The following is a 17606-nucleotide window of genomic DNA, read 5'->3' as shown; positions in this document are numbered from 1 at the left end:
TATGGTAGGGTGACCAACTGTCCTCTTTTTCCTGGACATGTCCACTTTTCACATTCTGTCCGAGCCGTCCGGGGGCATTTTCGAGATTGATGAAAATGTCCGGGTTTTTCTATAGGCCTACAGAGGACCCATATGTGTGACGTCATCCTGAGCTGCTGCTTCGTGAGTGGTTGTTCTGCGTTCACAGACGGGACAGACAGCGTGCAGCAGCATGCCTGATGATGTTTAAAAGATGCCAAAGCGCAAGTGCAGCTTCCCTCGTACCGTCCCGGTAGTGGTAATTTTTTTTTATACAGATGAGGCCTTATTTCTGTACCATTATTTAATTCCAGGGGTTTTTAAGTTATTTTTTTGCACTTGTTGACTTGAAAAAGCCTATATGACATTTTTTATTTCACCATTCAGCTGAAGTTCTTCATGGCTGGGCCAAGTGTCCTCCTTTTTGGAAATCAAAATATGGTCACCCTAGGTTATGGTAAGGAAAATAGTCAGAGGGTACTGCTAGCTATTAATACCAGTACTTTCTCAGATTAACATTAGCAAAAAGGCTGGAAAAAGGGGTGAAATACAGCCTAGAAAATTATGGAATTAAATTAGTGCTGTCAGCATTAATCTCGTTAAAATGACGTTAATGGAATAACCACATTAACGCAGCAAATCTCAGTTAGGGTGCAGCCCCATGCTTGGGGCTGCACAGCGTCAAAGCGTTAACGCGGTTAGCTCGTTAACCTGTTAGCACCGTGCAATAATCAGGCCCAACCAATATAACCCCCACAATAAAATTATAATTTATCTTGCATAAATAGGCTGTTGATTTTCTTTACTCATTTCAGGTATTACCAGCAAAACAGTTGCATGTTTAATCATCTGGGAATTTACCCAGATTTATTTATTTATTTAGACAGAGATCTTGACCCCCCCAATGTTCAGCACAAAGTTACGCTGATGTCGCTAACGGAGATTTACCGCGTTAATGCGGTTATGCCGTTAATGTCATTTTAACGAGATTAACGCTGACAGCACTAAATTAAATGAAATATTTTGTTTATTTAATCTACACAAACACTAAAGTAAAAAAAAAAAAAAAAGACTTTTTGAATAAAACAGGTTTTTAACAGGTTTGAATATTTTGCTAGTTCCCTACAGTCAACTGAGAGCCACAAAAACTAACTCAGCAGATTTTATTTTATTTATTTAACATTTATTTAACCAGGATACTGTCCTGGATAAGATAGATAGCAGTACAAACTATAATGGTCAGACACACTAGGAATACATACACTCGCACAAATAGACACACCAATCCTCATGTGAAATAGCCCAGTAAAATACAGGAATGACATCTAAAGTCACCGTCTGAGGCTAACAAACAGGGACGGCAAACGTTAAGTTACTACCGCCAGGTCATTTAAAATCACCTTAAATTAATTTGGTTTAATTTAGTGTTGTACAAGAGATAAATGAGTTATGTCAGGCTTAAAGTCGCCATGATAACTTATGCTGGAAAAAAAACTGGAGCAGGTTATGTTCAGAGTTTTAGTTTAAAATCGTCTGGAGGAGCCACTTTTCACCAGTTCATCATTTTACAGCAGGTTTTAAGTGTGACCCAGATCCTCTGCAGTGTGACCATATTTTATGTGTGCAAGTTATTAACCCTACCTTACTAACATCACAAATGATGTCACGCTGTAAAGTTATAACAGCACAAACTGGACGTGGATGTGGCCAAAGGTGCTGTCATTACAACATCAAATTAAAGCTTAATAGGCTGTTCGACTGTAACTTTTAATGTTTCAGTGTATCCAGTATAAAGTTTTAGAGCTCTAATGTGAACCGTACATCACTTCAAAAATAAGCAGCAGCACTGAGCGCTCATTCGGCAATAAAATTAATTTCAATTAGAATGTTTATTTTATGCTCTATGTGCCAGATTAACGATTTTGTGCAGCATTACCCCTGCAGTTTTTTTTTTGTGTTCTAGTTTACAATCATATTTTTATATTCCTTATAGATATTTTATCACTACCATTATCTGATAATGTCTCTGAATTGGACTGGGTGTCACTCATAGGGATCATTTTGTGAGGAAGAAGAGTCACATAAAAAAAACCACACAAGTGTGTACACAGCCTAAAACAGATTAAAAGAGAACGTTAATAACGACTACCATCGCTAAGCCCATTATCTCAGCCTGGGGTTTTAGGCCAGCTAACACAGTTTCCTGTGTTAGCCAAGCAATATTTAGCTCTTTCTAGTATACCTCTCGGCTCCCTAAGATTTAAGATTTTGCAGCAAATTCCAAGAGGAGGGAACTGCAAATCTGCTTTTTCCAAATTCAGCATGAACTTTCAGGACAGTGACGTACTATTCAAGCAAGAATAGTTACTTCTAGCTAGCCTCAAAAGACAGAGAGGACTAGAGTCAAAGTAAAAACACAGTTATTTTATTCACCAACTGCTAAATGTTTAATGCAACAAAGGGAGAGTCATCATTTACAGCTGCTCAGTATCTTTATTGAGATCTTGCCTCAGCCTCAGAGTCAGGGACTGTAGTGATACATTTTCAGCTTTAAAAAGTCAACATGATAATCCTCTCTGCTAGATTTACTCATTTTACCTCTGAGCACCAAGTGCAGAGGGTCCATATCACAGCTTATATTCAGCTACAGATATGTTCTGGTAAAACCAAACTGGAGATCGTTCCACGTTTCAACGTAAAAATAGTAGAGCTTTAACCAGCACTGGGGTCACATAGTGCTCCCACTACCACTTTGAACACTTAATGTGAAGTTAATATTCAACATTCAAAGGGTTATTTATTGTTAAAGCATTGCTTACAATAATCAGTCTCTTCCCAACTGGTATGTAACACATTTTAAGAAAATGTTCTAGAGGAAAACACAAGTGAGATTATTACAGGTCATTATAAACATTACATATAAGCTGACCCCAAAGTAGAAACTGATGAAAGCTGCTTAATCTAAAGCAATGGTTTTGATATAAGTTGAGTTGACCGGTGGGCCAAACTCCCACAGTGTCAGGTCTGCATTGTAAAGTGGACTTTAGCCCAGGTGACAGCTTCATCATTTTATGGTATGGTTATTCACTATGGAAGTGTCAACACTGGGAGCGCTTGGTAACAACATCTAAAAACAACACTTCTCCCCATGCAGGCAAATAGCTGTTAATACCCTGAGCTGTGTGATCAGCCCATATGGTGAGCATGGGCGCCAAAGGAACTGTGTGTGCATGGGGGAGGGGTGTGTCCTGCCTGTGTGTGTATGAAAGTGGAAAGGACATTTTTACTGACTATGGGCTTATGTAATGTTGTGTTATATTATGGGCTCATTTTTCTGACAAGCAGCCTCTTAAATTTTATGAATAACAACCAAACAACCAAAGAAAATCATCATTCCCACAGCTGTCACTGGCATATCATCAAGTAGATCTGTAAGGGTTGATTTATTATTTATTTTTCTCATACTGATCCTCCATCTAAACCAGGGTTGTCAAACATATGGCCTGGGGCGGTCAAAACTGGCCTGTCAAAAGGTCCAGTTTGGTCCACTGGTTGGCTTTGGAAAATGTGAAAACTGCAAATGAGGAGGGAATAAATTATGGACTTTAAACTGTGTTTTCTGCTGTTCTACAAAGACATAATCCATAGTACTAATAGATACACAGTAAATGACAGAAATAGAGATGTTTTTCTTGTTATTATTCCATTAAAATAATAACAGAAAAGATCCTGTTTTTTCACCTTGCTAATATCAGGCTAGCAGTACGCTACAGTACCAGCAGAGGGAGAGCTTGTATTCCAAGCCAACATTAAAATGATCAAGGGATCAAAGGACAGCCTTTAAAGAGACATTACTAACACATTCACATGTAAATAGGTATTAGCCACCTAACTTTAACCGTTTCTGGCATTGAAGGACCCTGGAATGTACTTCATACCTTCCTTGGTCACTGTTGACTTCTTGTCTTTAAATACTGTATATTATCTCCCCCTGCTGATACTGCAGCTTCTGCATGTGTGTCCATTTCACGCTTTGGAGAGACCAGCGTGTCTAATAGACGTTTTGCCGTGATATCGATATCGATAACTGGGGAGAGTGTACCAGATACAGTAGAAATAAACAAGCGACCCACAAACAACACACCAAATCCTAATCGCTGTTCCTTTCATTCATATCCCAGATGAGCCCCCACATTTGTTACCCGCCTCCACACTCACACCCCTCTTCGTGGGGACGTAACAGAATGTCAAAATGACGATGAGCTCCGACATTTTTCTTAATTTCTATTGTCTAATTTTAATGAACTTGTGTGAATTGTATCCTCAGATTCCTGAGAGTTGTGGCGCCTGGTGTGGTCTTCTGCTGCTTCTTCTCTGGTAATAACAAGACATTTAAGAGAACGGAGAACTGCTGCTCACTGGATATTTTGTATATATTTTTTCAAAAATCATCTTTCTTCACCATTCTGATGCTCAATTTGAACTTCAGGCCATCGTGACCATGTCTTTATTCCTAAATGCATGGAGTGGCTTGCATAGCTGATTAGATATTTGCGATAATGAGCAGCTAAACAGTTTTACTTGGTCATGAGTGTACTTTGGTGTTGTTTTCACAGTGGGTGAAACATAGAACATTTTCTGACAATTAACAGAACATTTTTGTTCTTAATTATTTGATAAAATCAGCGTAATGAGATGCTGGTACTTTTTTATGAGTAATTTTACACTTTAAGGAGCTGTTCTGACAATTTTATTTGATTTACTGCAGAAACTTTTCATTATAATGTAGAAAAACTGAGGGGTCTTCTTGAAAGTTAATAAGAAATATCAGGGATCCGATGTCCATTTGAGGTTTTTAATTGGGCAGTAGTTGCATATGGGTCTACCATACTTAAGCTCAAAGGGGACTGAATATAGCCCACAATGTAAGAAGAGTTTGGTGCGCCTCATTTAAAGCCTCAACATGCATTTTAGATACAACCCAAACTAGTCTGCTCATAGATTCTTCATCATTAATTAACATTTACACATAAGATAAATCTATCTTTATAAACAGGCTATGTATCACCGTTCTTCAATATTGTTAGTTTAGACTTTACCCAGATGTTTTAGACCCAATCAAACACCTCTTTTATTTTTAAAGTCTTTAAAAAGGCTTCAGTTTAATCACATAGACAGGAATCATCTGTTTGAAGGGATTGATCAAAAACAATCAGCATGAAACATTTACTCTCATTTCACCATGAAGCTCATTTTTTCTCTTGTGCTACAAATCAGGAGTATCCCTGTCCTTAATAGTGAAGCACTTTCACCCTTTCATAAAAGCCCAAACTAGCTCAAAGCACTACGTGAAACAATCAGCAGGACAAAGTTGAACAGGCTTAATGTGAACCTAGCTAACTCCTGTTACGTGTGATATAAGTTTGAAAAGCAGCAAATCAGTGAATGAATAAATCTGCATCACATCTACTTTCATTAAATGGACCACATCCAATTTATAACAAGCTGATAAATACCAGTCCCCATGTACCCAGAGCTTGTCTTCTAGGCTAACGAGGCATTGATCCCTCTGACCATGTGTGCTAAAACTCAGTTTGTGTTGCAGTGGTGATAACACTTAGGCCTGCTCTGATAACTTTATCTTTGCTCCTCACAAACTGGCCCAGTCACAAACAGATCATCTGTCCCAGCCCCTGAAACCTAATCACACACACGCTCACACACACACACACACACACACACACTGCTTTTCCTTCAGGCGTTAACCTGCTCAGTGGCTCAAGGATAAGAGTCAAAGTAGGGGAGAAAAGAAGGCATGGTGGAGGTGAACACAGTAAAGATTCCCGTCCGGGTTAGACCGATGTGTTAGTTTGATTATATATTAAAAATAAAAATTAAATATCCCCTGAAGGTTTGAGAGTTGCTTCAGAGGTTCCTGGGTAAACCTCTTTCTAGTCATCAATGAATAGTGCACGACTGCGCAGAGCTCCCTCTAGTGGGGGAAGACCTACATGATGAATGTGGCTTAAATGTGGGTGAAAATGGTCATTCACCCTGCAGTTTCAAGCCTCTAATTGACATTTAGCACAGAGGAATTTCTTTTGGTACATTACTAACATTATGTAATATCTTATAAAGTCGGTGGTAAATTTAAGGATGTTGTGTTTTTACACTACTAGCACACTCAAAAAAGTAGGTCATCTTGCTTTATGAAGCTGCAATTCCTTACATGATCTAATCTAATCTAATCTGTCCTACAAGCAATACAACTTAGAGCTGCACCATTAAGCATTATTTATATATCTAAGAAATGAAATGACCCAGCATGGTAGGAAACTGTGTCACGATTAACTGAAAGGTCTGCAATCACCCCCAGTTTCAGGGTTTTTGTTCTCAGGTGGACCACAGTAGTACGAGAAAGGTTAAAAACATGAAGAAAACTTAAGGCAACTGAATATGATTCTTTATTATTTTAAGGAAATTAAAGAAACAATACTTTGCAGACTCTGTTTTACTGTGTTTGTTTAAATGAAATGCAGTTTGACTCTGTTTTTATTGTTTAAAAAATGCATTGAAGTGATTTTTCTGCTATGTTTGGCATCTGAAGGGGGCAAAAAATGGACATTAAAGGGAAAATCTTACTTATTTTTCTCTGGCCTGAAGTTCTGTTTGATTGTTTTAGTAAGATTTACCTCAGTTTTGGAACTCAGCTGCAGAAATAAACCCCTTCTTTTGATTACAGTGGAAATAAATGCCTCTTACCTTGTGGTGCTCAAAGGAAATAACATTTATTTCCAGAAATCATGACCCAGCTGCTGAAAGAGAAAATTCAAAGGTTCTCCACTCCTACATCAAAATACTCTCATCAAGGTTTGAGGATCTCTTTAAGTGACTGGGTCATGATTTGATAAAATGTATGTTTTGGCGAGCTTTGAGCATCACAGTGTAAGTGCCATCTGTCATTATAATCAGGGGAATGCAGCATTTCTACAGCTGTTATCTATAAAAATAGCAACAGTTTAGATCAGCCCAGTGGATGGCTTTGCAATATATTAGTAAGATCTAGTGCCTTCCAGGTCATTTAAAATGTATTTTTATTCAGCACTGCTGCCTCTCGGGGACAAGATGACATCCTCAGGACACACTTGTTCGTTTTTTTTCTAATTGTGCTGTCGTGAACTTTAACATTCAACATGAGCGGTGCACAGCAGTGCATGGTCTACCACGCACCTGGTTACCAGGAAAAGTGGCAAAACCTCTGCTTTTATAGAAGCGCTCACACCTGCTGATCAGTTAATAAAGAGCATTTGATCATCAGCACCTGCTTGCTACTGTCAGCTGCTCTTTTGTCACCTGAGTAGCCCTGCATGTTTCGTTTTGGCAGATTTTTAAGCCAGATGCCCTTCCTGATGTAACCTTGAGAGAATTTATGTCTCTGGCTGGACTCGAACCAGCAGCTTTTTGCTTGCCGGGCAAATATGTAAACCTCTTTGGAAGGAATGAAGGTGTAGTTGATGATTAGTGGATCACAAGTGACTGGTGAGTCCAAAATAATACTCTGGAAGGGAAAGTGTTGTTTAACAGGAGTTGGGACACCCCCAGTCTGGATGGATTTACTGCATTAAATCTGACTTCAGGCCCGCTGTAAGGCCTAAGGAGCCACTTGTCTTGTACGATGATAACGAAGTAGAGAGAAGCAAACCTTGATATAATTTCTGGTAACACAAAGGCACTGCCTACGGTGGCCCTGAGAGGCCAAACGGACTGCAACTTAAGAAAACACCAGCAATAAGAAAAACGCTGCAAACACAACGGAAATATAAAAAACGAAAACAGAAACAGGAAAAAACAGATTTCCAAAAGCACAAGGGAAGTGTTTCTGGGGAGACAATAACCTGACGGACCAGTTGCAGGAACCCAAAACATGCAAGCTGTGTTTTATCATGATCCATATAATACTGATGACGGATTTTTAGGCTAATAGTTAGGCTAACACACTTACCTCTCATCTTTTCTTTCCTCACAAAACCAATAGATCCTCCACTTCTTTTAAGTGTCTCCCATCGCAATTCTTAGCATATTTTGGTTCCTGCAACTAGTCCGTCAGGTTATTGTCTCCCCAGAAACACTTCCCTTGTGCTTTTGGAAAACTGTTTTTTCCCATTTCCGTTGTCGTTTTTGCTATTTCTGTTGTGTTTTGTGTGCTTTTGCAGCGTTTTTCTTATTGCTGGTGTTTTCTTAAGTTGTAGTCCGTCTGGCCTCTCAGGGCCACCGTACGCTGCTCTCCAGAAAGTCTTAATCAGCAGTCCCACACTGCTGGTGAGTTTCTATGGGCTGTTCTGTGTATTCAGCTCATTCTAATTTATTCGACTGGATCAGCAAGTGTCTGCTGCACGTGACGCAGGATTTCTGCTGTGAAGTGTGGGAATAAAGGGTTAATTAATAATAATCACACGTGCAGGGCAAGTTAGTGATGGATTTTAATCATTTACAGGCGCTGGACCGTCTTAGGCTTTAAGTCAGTCACACATTTCCTGGAAGAAGCTGCTTTGGTATGTGCTTGGTGTGACTTTTCCACAGTACAGTTACATTCGCTGCGCTGTTGATAAATACTGTACAAAAATATAATAAGACGTTCCCTCTGCACTGGCGGAGAGGGAAACCATAAAGCTTTGTTAAATTATATATACACATAATGCACGCTCAAGCTCTGACATCATATTAAATAGAATAAATTATATCTTGCGTTTGGTGTGTGAGGCGTGCTTCTCAAGTCTCTGTAATAACAATAAATGCTTAACACTAATAATCTATATTTAAAAGAGAAAAAAAATACACTCAAGTGACAAAAGAGAAGCTTCAAAATGTCCTTTTTGAGTGAAATAAGGAAAAAAACAACAACAAAAAAAAAAAAACATGCTTGCATATTGCAAGCAGCGTATTGCAAGTTTTGCACTTTTTACATTTCCTCCCACTGTTGTTTCACTTCAACCCAGCCAGTGAGTGAAGCTTTCAATCCTTCAGTGTAAATATGCCTTCACATCCACCGTTCAGCGTCTCTGCGCTCCTTTTTCACAGCTTGCATTGGTAGGACTCTCTCCACTAGGTGGAGCCATCTCCCAGCAGGCAGCATCTGACTCCTTTGTTTTTCCTTCCCTGTTATCAGTCCCAGTTTAGCGGATCTTATCGCTCCTCAACGGCACCTAAAGCCGACACGTCTGATATTTGCTGTGCGAGGGGGTGGCCAGCTCGTAGAAGAGGACGTAGGCATTGCTGCTGCGAACCTGGCTGGAGGACATCGGGCTCACCCTGCACAGAGAGAGCACACAGGAAACACTGAGCACGAAGTTAAATATTTGCACATTATGAACCAGGCTGCAAACATGCACACTTTGCTGTAAACCTGTAATGAGGTCAGCTTGATGCAATTAAGATTAGGTCACTTTCATCTGACAGCAGGTATATACAGCTTAATTAGACTTAAAACCCTTCTGCCAGTCTGATAAGATGATACGCGAAGTAATACGATGATGCGAGAGCTGATACCTGGAGTCATTGTAGCTGTACCACTCTCCCAGAGCTGGGTTTTTGCAGTAGGCTGTGTAATGGCCTCCCAAAGCGTTTCCACTGTGGTTGGACACTGCATAGAGGTTATACACAGGGCGCTCTGCAGGGAAGAGACAACACAGCTGTCAGTCAACACACCGGCGAAGCTAAAATAGATCGATTGTCCTTCTCTCCTCTGGAAAATACATACCGCTGGGTTCTGAGGCAAACTCCCGCAGGTCCAGATCTTTAAGAGGGAAGTTGACGTAAGTGGAGAGCTTGCTGGCTCGGACGTTGGAGTCTGAGAATCGTTTAAGGTCTGAGGGAACACTGGGTCAAGGAGCAAAACTGGTTCAAAAATAATATTTCAAATTCACTCTCCTCACACTTGCTCTACTGCTTGGCGAGTAAATTTTGAAGTTTGCAAACAAGTCGGCATCGATCATGCAAGCTACAACCGACTGGCAACAGGGAGCAACTTCCAGGGAACACCTGCCCAATGGTCAGGGAATAGAAATTTTTTCCTAGTGACTGGAGGTTACCAGGGTGTGAGCAGCCAGTCTCTATGGCTAACTAAACCACTGAAGAAGCTTTATTTCTACTCTATTTTCATGTGCACGGAGATCTTTTCCAAAACAACAGTAAAATATCCATTTTTAAAAGAATGGATGTAGCCTTAAATGAATCTGAACATTGATTCACACTGAGCTCAAGATCTTTATTGCAAAGGGTGTCATTGAAATCTCTCTGTTTTCTGGAAATATAAAATGCAAAGATGTGAGAAAAGGATACGAAGTACGAGGATCTGAGGGAACTTCTGGATGCTGAACCTCTTGGTGCATTTTCTTCTGGCTTTGCATTTGGTGCACGTCTAAGAAAGAGACGAACACGGTGTAGGCAGCGTAATCAATACATTGCATCATCTTTACAGAGGAAAGTGAGACTTGGGTTATTTATGCATTGCCTCTTACCGGTCTCTCCTCTCCATCCAACACATCTTCCTTCGTAAAGAGTCTCAAGCAGTCTTTGAGAGTCACTTCGCCTGAAATCTTCTGTGGAGGCAGACAAGTGTTAGAAAGCCCTGCGTGAAGACTTGCCTAACGCTTATGATTAAGATCGAGAACCTCTACAAAATTACATTTACAAAGCGGATATAAGTTTTAAATCCGTGACTTATGCAACACGACAATGGAAGACCACAGCAGGCATTTTACCTGTGCAATAGGTATGGAGAGGTCCCAAAATGGATCAAACACAGTGGAGCGGAAACCACAAGCTGTGCAAGTCAGAGAGCTTTTCAGCTGCCCCACAAACAGATCTATGAGCAGGATGGAGAGTCATGTTAAACATTCATATTCTTTTAAGGCTTGTTTAAGATTATTATGCAGCTATAGGTTAAAAAATAAAGAAATCACTCACCCACTACTTTGCTGTCCTCTCTCGCCAAGTACATGTTCCACATCCTTCTGCCTTTTTCGTCATCCCTGTAAAAAAACGGCACAAGTCAAACCGATGTTATGTTCACCTGCAAACCAGTCATCAAAACTTCAATTAAAGCCTTTTTAAGATCCTTTGCAAGCCAGATATTGATGAGTAAAGTCATTGTTAATATTAATTCACCAATTTGGGGTTTGTTTTTCCTCAAATGGTCACAAAATGTCAATTACATGATAATTATGGATGAAAGCTCGCTATGTTGACCACTGCAGCCCAATCAGGGATGCAGCTGTCACGCAGACAGGTTATGAGTGTGAGGCCACACTTACGCGAGGTGGTCAAAGTCCAGGACGGACACTTTGGGGCGGACCGTCACCCGGTTGACTTCATTATGGAGACCGTCCAATAAGAAGCGCAGAAATTCCTGAGCATCCTGTTGGCTGTAGAGGAAGAGATTTTTACTTGATTTTACTGATGTGCACGGCTTCAGGTTGACTTTAAAAGAAGGCGGAAAACTCACTTGCAGCCAACGAATTTTGGAGCACACCTCTGGACCTGGTTCCTGAATTCAGAGGGACTGATGGGCTCATTGTTTGCAGAGGTCCACAGGCTCTGAGTCAGCTTTGCAAACTCTGTGGTAGACAAATTGCAGAAATCAGACCACCGTCTCGACTTGGTAGGGAATTAATTAGACTTAAGATCTTCAAAAATAACTCGTCGTACCTTCGATGAGAGCGGTGTTTGACCTGCAGTTGTTGTTGAGGTCTGTGATGTGGCAGTTTCTCAGACAGTAATCTCTCAGCTCTAAAGTGTTACTCAGACACTGGAGGATGGAGTTCATGAAGCACTACAAATCACATCAAACAGAGAGGCCCGGTAATTATTAAAGTGAAGACTAAACTGAGTTATTTGCATTTAAAGGACACAAAGTGACACTTACAGTGTTTCCCAGGTTCCTCAAACCCACCAGGCCCTGAAGGCTCTTGTTCTGTTCACAGAAAAAAAGAAAAGAGAGATGTCAACATTAAAGATTTACATGACAGTAAATGTGTTTTTCAAATGATAGAGCCACTGATCGGAGGCACTGCTGCATTTATTCACAAGCACTTGGTAGAGAGAAGGACAGTAAACCAGTGAAAGTCTGACCATGCACAACAAAAATGGAATCGAATGGAATATGCAAAACTATAGTGTTTTTTCCAACATGTATAACAACAGGTCAAAATTGCAAAAATTACATTTATATCACGTTAAACACAGCAACTGCGCTCTCAAGGCACTGGCGACAGTAGCAAGGAAAATCTCCCTTTTAACAGGAAGAACCAGGATCAGGGAGAGTCAGCTTGACTTTTTGTTGTCATGAATGCAAACCTGATTTCTGCCTTGCGTCTGTTTAACACTTTGTGAGACGGGGCTCTAGGTTCATGCTAAAGAAAAAGAAAGGCGAAGAAGCCAACAGATCAGCACCCAGCAGCAGCTTTGTCAGATTCCTTTAGAGTGAACGAGTCTGAAAAGACAGGATGGCATTCGTGCAATGCGTGCGTTATGACGGTCACATTGCTGGAACGGGTCTGCCGCGGCTATCAGCTAGGCTTCCACGTGCTTAGATTAGATACCACGGTTTGCAGTTACGCCTCCCTGCACCCGTGACTGTGGTGAGCCCACCAGCTCACGCCAACGGTGACATAACGCGAGCATGTGATGCTGACCGGAGACAAAAAGTCCCCCTGTGGGTCTGCAGGAGCGTAGAGTGGCTTTCAGTTGTTTGTGTAAAGTTTCACATCACTGCCTGAAGTCACGGATCAGCTGCTTTAGTTTTGGACATAACTCGTGCCGCCGTAGGTTGGAGTAAATCATCTGTGGCCTGGGATTGATGCAAGTGTCAAAAAAAAAAAAAAAAAAAAATCTGCTGCACATGAGCTGACAGGATCATTTTACCGAGCGAGACTGCTGATGTGCGATTATGACATTTTTATGCTTTATGGCTTTATTGACACTTTTTTTTTTTTTTTTTTTTTTATCCCCCACAAACTATGAGGGTGGAAAAGACATTCAACTAAAAAAAAAAAAACTTGAATATCCGCAACATAATTAAACAAAGACAATGAGTCAGAGCTGATGTTGCTGCTCGGTTCACAGTCAGCGTGTGCGTAAAACTTTGTGCTGCCTATGCTTCCGTCAGCAAAGGCGTCAATGCGTGACAGTGCCGAGCTGCTCTTCCACATCATGTTACACTTTTACTACAACGTTCCCTCATGCAGGACGGGCTACAGGTCACAAACCTGTTAACAGTCATCATGCATGTCAGAAGAAACATTTATGACATTTATTAAAGAGCATGAAATCCATTTAAGGAGTCCATTTTTTTCACATTTTAAGCATTAACTATGTCCTGGAAGAGCCAAAGACTGACACTTAAATCTAGTTTGTAGCTCGTATCAGACCCAATATTTTAGTGGTACCAAGTTTCAAAATGAACTTAAAACCTGATGGTTTCTTTCTTTTTAAATGAAATGACATGCTGGGGTTAGCTTGTGGGACTCTAGTCTGTTTTTAAGAGCAGTCTCCACAAAGAACAAGCAAACTAGTTGCAACTATAGTACACTAGTTACATTTATGTATTTCATTTCTGCAGCCCATTAAGTATTAATCCTCTAATAGTACATTTTTAATCCATATTAAAGCAGGACAGGTTGCAGGCATTTTGGGTTCTGGATTACATCTGGATGTAAGTGGTTATATAACCAGAGCGCTGCCTTTAAATCTGTTGATGGGCAGTTCAATTCAATATTATTTATATAGCATTAAATCACAACAACTGCCCCTCAAGGTGCTTTATATTGTATATCGTAAGGTAAAAAGCCTAAAATACCACAGACAAAACCCCAACACTCACATGACCCCCTATGAGAAAGCACTTGGCGACAGCAGGAAGGAAAAACTCCCTTTTAACAGGAAGAAACCTCTGGCTGAACCTAGCAGAAAGAGAGGTATTTTGGCCATTTGAGTCGTGCCGTTTTTAGTTCTTGGAAACAAACATTTGCAAGAAAAATTCCACGTTGTCTTTCTAGCGTCAGGTGGAATTCTTCCGTGGCAACCGGATTATATCTGGGTTGCAGTGCTTAACCTTGGAAACCTGAGCCGAGCAGGATGAGTATATCTGATTACTAGTTAGTAATGCTGAACATTAACAAATCTAATGTATTTGAACAAGGTAATGTAATTTTCCCCCTTTCCCTCCCTCTTATGTGCCGCTGTGATTATAAGGCCTTCTAGCTGAGAGCTTTGGTGCCTCGTGATCACTGTTTCCATCCCTCAAAATAGAAGTATGACTAAACAAGCGATTTATTCCCCTTTGCCTAAAATCTTTGTGTTTCTCTTCCTCTGTGCACTATTCGAAGGTGACCATATGGTGTGGGCCCCCATCTGCTCCGGTGAGCACCAGCCGGCGGGGCTCGGCACACTCAGCGGGCGCCTTTTGATTTAAATGACCCGTCCAAAAATCGGTGGAAGCGATGCGTTCAGGTGAACCGGAGCTCGCCACGCTGGTCTTTGTGACTTCAAAGAAAAACTGAGAGACAGAGAGAGGAAGCGCAAGAGTGTGCCCTAAAGCAGCTCTGCATGCCTGCACAAGGCCATATAACATGTGATGAAGCAGGCAGCCCTCCTGCATACGCATGTTGTCAGCTTACGCCACTCCCTTGGAAACAGTATAAACATAAATCTTTGCTTCATAAAAATCAAAGCTGGGAAAAGTCCAGAATACTCAAGTAGAAGTACTATTACTTTCCCTAAACCATGCTTAGGGTACGAAATAATGAGCAGGAACACAGGAATTTATAAGTTATCAGATTATTATTTTTTAATGAACAGCCAGTTTCAGATGTTTGAAGGCAGCTGTGAAAAGCTGCACCCTGATGCTGCAGATAAGCTCCTGCTAACACCTCCTCTGGCTGTACTTTGACTTTGAGTTGAAGGCTAAAGTCAGCTAAAGCATGCTGATATGTTTAAAGTAAAACAAAAAAAGAAAAAAGCCCAAGAAATTCTGACTTTAAGAGGCATTCACTGCTGCTGGCGTTTCTGCTACAGTCAGTGGATAAACTAATCAGCTGTAGATTTCTTTCCACCTTTTCAGATATTTAGGAAATTTCCTGCAAAATATACAGATCTTCTGCTTTTTTTTTTTTTTTAAGTGACCATAAACTAAATATGTCTGATGCCATCATCACAAACAAACAAAACAACCCAAGAAAGTCTTGACCAGATTTTCTTGGGCATCTGTTCAGCAGGGGTGGGGATTTCACTGAAAGCCAAAATATTAAAATACACCTTCAAAAGCGACTTAATTAGAGACTTATTGACAGTGTAAACACTGACACACGCACTTTCTGAGTAAACCAATAATATCCCCCATCAGCGAGGACTGGATGTGTGTACGCTGTGACCTCAGGCAAACACCGCAGACCCACATGGACCCACATGTGCAGCTGTACATGTGAACAAAATGTCCTGCGTAGATGATAAGTGGACATTCCTTATCAACAGCTTTTCTTCCTATTACACAACCAGCGCCACACGTAAATACTGATGATGCAGGGGTTAGAGCAGCCCTTTAACCCCCTCTTCACCTGCCCGCTTGTGTGTGTGCTTTCAGCCCAGTACTTCTCCACTTCGGCACCAATGACTGGCTAAAGGTCAAACTGAGACCTCCACCTTAAATCCTCTGGCTCTTCACAGGGTTTAAAAGTTTAATGACTAAAGGCTCAAGAGCTGTTGAAACTGACTCCTTTAAGTCAGTGTACCTTATGCCTCACTCACACATTCATCTAGTTTGCGTGATCCTCAAGTATCTGCTGTCTATTTTGCTCTGGTAGTCCCATTTCTCCTCATTTATCGTCATATTTTTACTCTTTATGCATCATTGCTAATACTTTCATCACAATAGTAATATACTGAAAACGTTAGCCTCGTCAGGGCCTAGGCCCCCTCACGACCATATATCGTGGTGACACCCCTGGAAAATCACTTTAGGACTACATACAAAGGCATAAAAACTTTAGTTCTTTATATAATTTCATAAAGTCTGTTCAATTCAGAGAGGCACCAAAATAAAATCATGCAGAAGGAGGATGCTTTGACACAGATGAGACAGATCCAGGGGGTGCTGGACTCACCTTGGCCTGGTTGATGATCAGACCCATGAATGTGGACACCAGCACGGACCGGGACAGCGGGTGGCTCCTGCGCCTCATCTCCGGTCTGTCATAGGGGAGAGCGGCCGGATCCTCCGGCACCGTCAGGGTGTAAGAGTGTCGCAGAGACGGCATGTTCGTTGTCCGATAGAAAGATTGTAGAGTCATCCAAATAGCAGCTCCAAATCACGCACACGCAGGTCGTTCACTGAAGACGAAGTCAAGTGTAAGTAAATGAATGCCGAGGTGACGCGCGTGGGATCCCGCTGTGCGTGCGCAAAGTCAGTATGTCTCTTCTGTATCTCACCTGCACGCAGATCTCCTGTGTTGTGAGTATCAGAGCGCGTGAGCTGGAGTTTTTACTGCGTGCGTCCCCTCCCACTCCGAAATGACTGGTGCTGCCTTTACGTGCTGTGGGAAATCTGATTCCCTCTACTTGGTGCATCGACAGGTGTGAAATAAGCAGCAGTGACCTTCGATTCAATCACTTATTCAAAAACCTGTTTCAGGAAATCAGTATGTAAAGCATTGCAAAGTCCGTTAAAAAATGTACAACAACCTTTGTATATTTAATGAAGCCATGCACAATTTTACCTTCATACAAAAGCAAAGTTTTCTAAATTACATTCCCTTGAAGTACACAGGAATGGGTTGAAATTTGGGCTCCTCATAGCCTGTCTCAGCTACCATAGGGCAAGAGGCGGAGTACATCCTGGACAGGTCGCCAGCCTGTCGCAGGGCGACACAGAGAGACAGACAACCAGTCGCACTCACATTCATACCTGTGGGCAATTCACGATCAATAATTAACATAACTCACTTTATGTCTTAGTTCTACAGGAGATGTCTGCATTACATTTTCATGACTAACGTTGATTTAGTTTGTTTGTGTTGATCATGTTTGTTTGTTTGTTTGTCTGTTTAAACACGTGTCACAATCTCTATTTTTCAATGCAATTATTATGACCCACTTTGAGCGTCAATATCATGGGTTTTGTCAGAGTTTCAATAGCAGAACTGCACCAGTTTTAGAGCACTAAATACTAATGCTGTATATCATTATAGTAAGCTATTTTACATTATTCTTAAAGTGACGCTTAATTTAAATTTCACTTTTAATAACACTTCTTAAAAAAGAACCTGCAACTCTGCGCAGGCCTACTGCATTTGACACTTCATACCTATATATAAATATTTTATGTGAGTAATGTGTGACTTGAAGTGCAAACGATAAAATCTTTTACAAGAAATGTTGTTTAATGCTGAATCGTGAAATTCGCCAATAATGCTGGCTGTGCCAACGCATCATGTTATCAAGTCTCTCTAAAAGAAGAACTCCCTAAAAAACCTTCAGTTGAACAACGCTGCAGAGTACTAACAGGGACTAGAAAGAGAGTGCGTTTTTCTTCCATA

The 17606-nt window shown here is 40.9% G+C and overlaps 1 protein-coding gene across 2 annotated transcripts; it reads right to left on the bottom strand.

Annotated features, from left to right (window-relative positions):
• Positions 1-8480: 8480 nt before the first annotated feature.
• On the bottom strand, positions 8481-16539 carry LOC116326369 (ubiquitin carboxyl-terminal hydrolase 2-like). 2 transcript variants are annotated; one of them, XM_039618842.1, is made up of 12 exons: positions 16176-16539; positions 11942-11989; positions 11725-11848; positions 11522-11633; positions 11331-11441; positions 10984-11048; positions 10779-10882; positions 10536-10616; positions 10357-10435; positions 9776-9883; positions 9565-9685; positions 8481-9327 (listed from the first exon to the last, which is right to left on the bottom strand). In XM_039618842.1, the coding sequence occupies exons 1-12, from the start codon at positions 16359-16361 to the stop codon at positions 9222-9224; spliced, it is 1245 nt and encodes a 414-aa protein (XP_039474776.1). In that variant the 5' UTR covers positions 16362-16539; the 3' UTR covers positions 8481-9221. The 2 variants fall into 2 exon arrangements, with proteins under 2 accessions (XP_039474776.1, XP_039474777.1); XM_039618843.1 differs by lacking the exon at positions 16176-16539 and adding an exon at positions 12373-12470.
• Between the last annotated feature and the right edge of the window lie 1067 nt (positions 16540-17606).

This window comes from Oreochromis aureus, linkage group 10, assembly GCF_013358895.1.
Source record: "Oreochromis aureus strain Israel breed Guangdong linkage group 10, ZZ_aureus, whole genome shotgun sequence".
Classification (NCBI taxonomy): domain Eukaryota; kingdom Metazoa; phylum Chordata; class Actinopteri; order Cichliformes; family Cichlidae; genus Oreochromis; species Oreochromis aureus.
The sequence above is the reverse complement of the archived record's forward strand: the minus strand, read 5'-3'. Positions and strand labels throughout refer to the sequence as shown.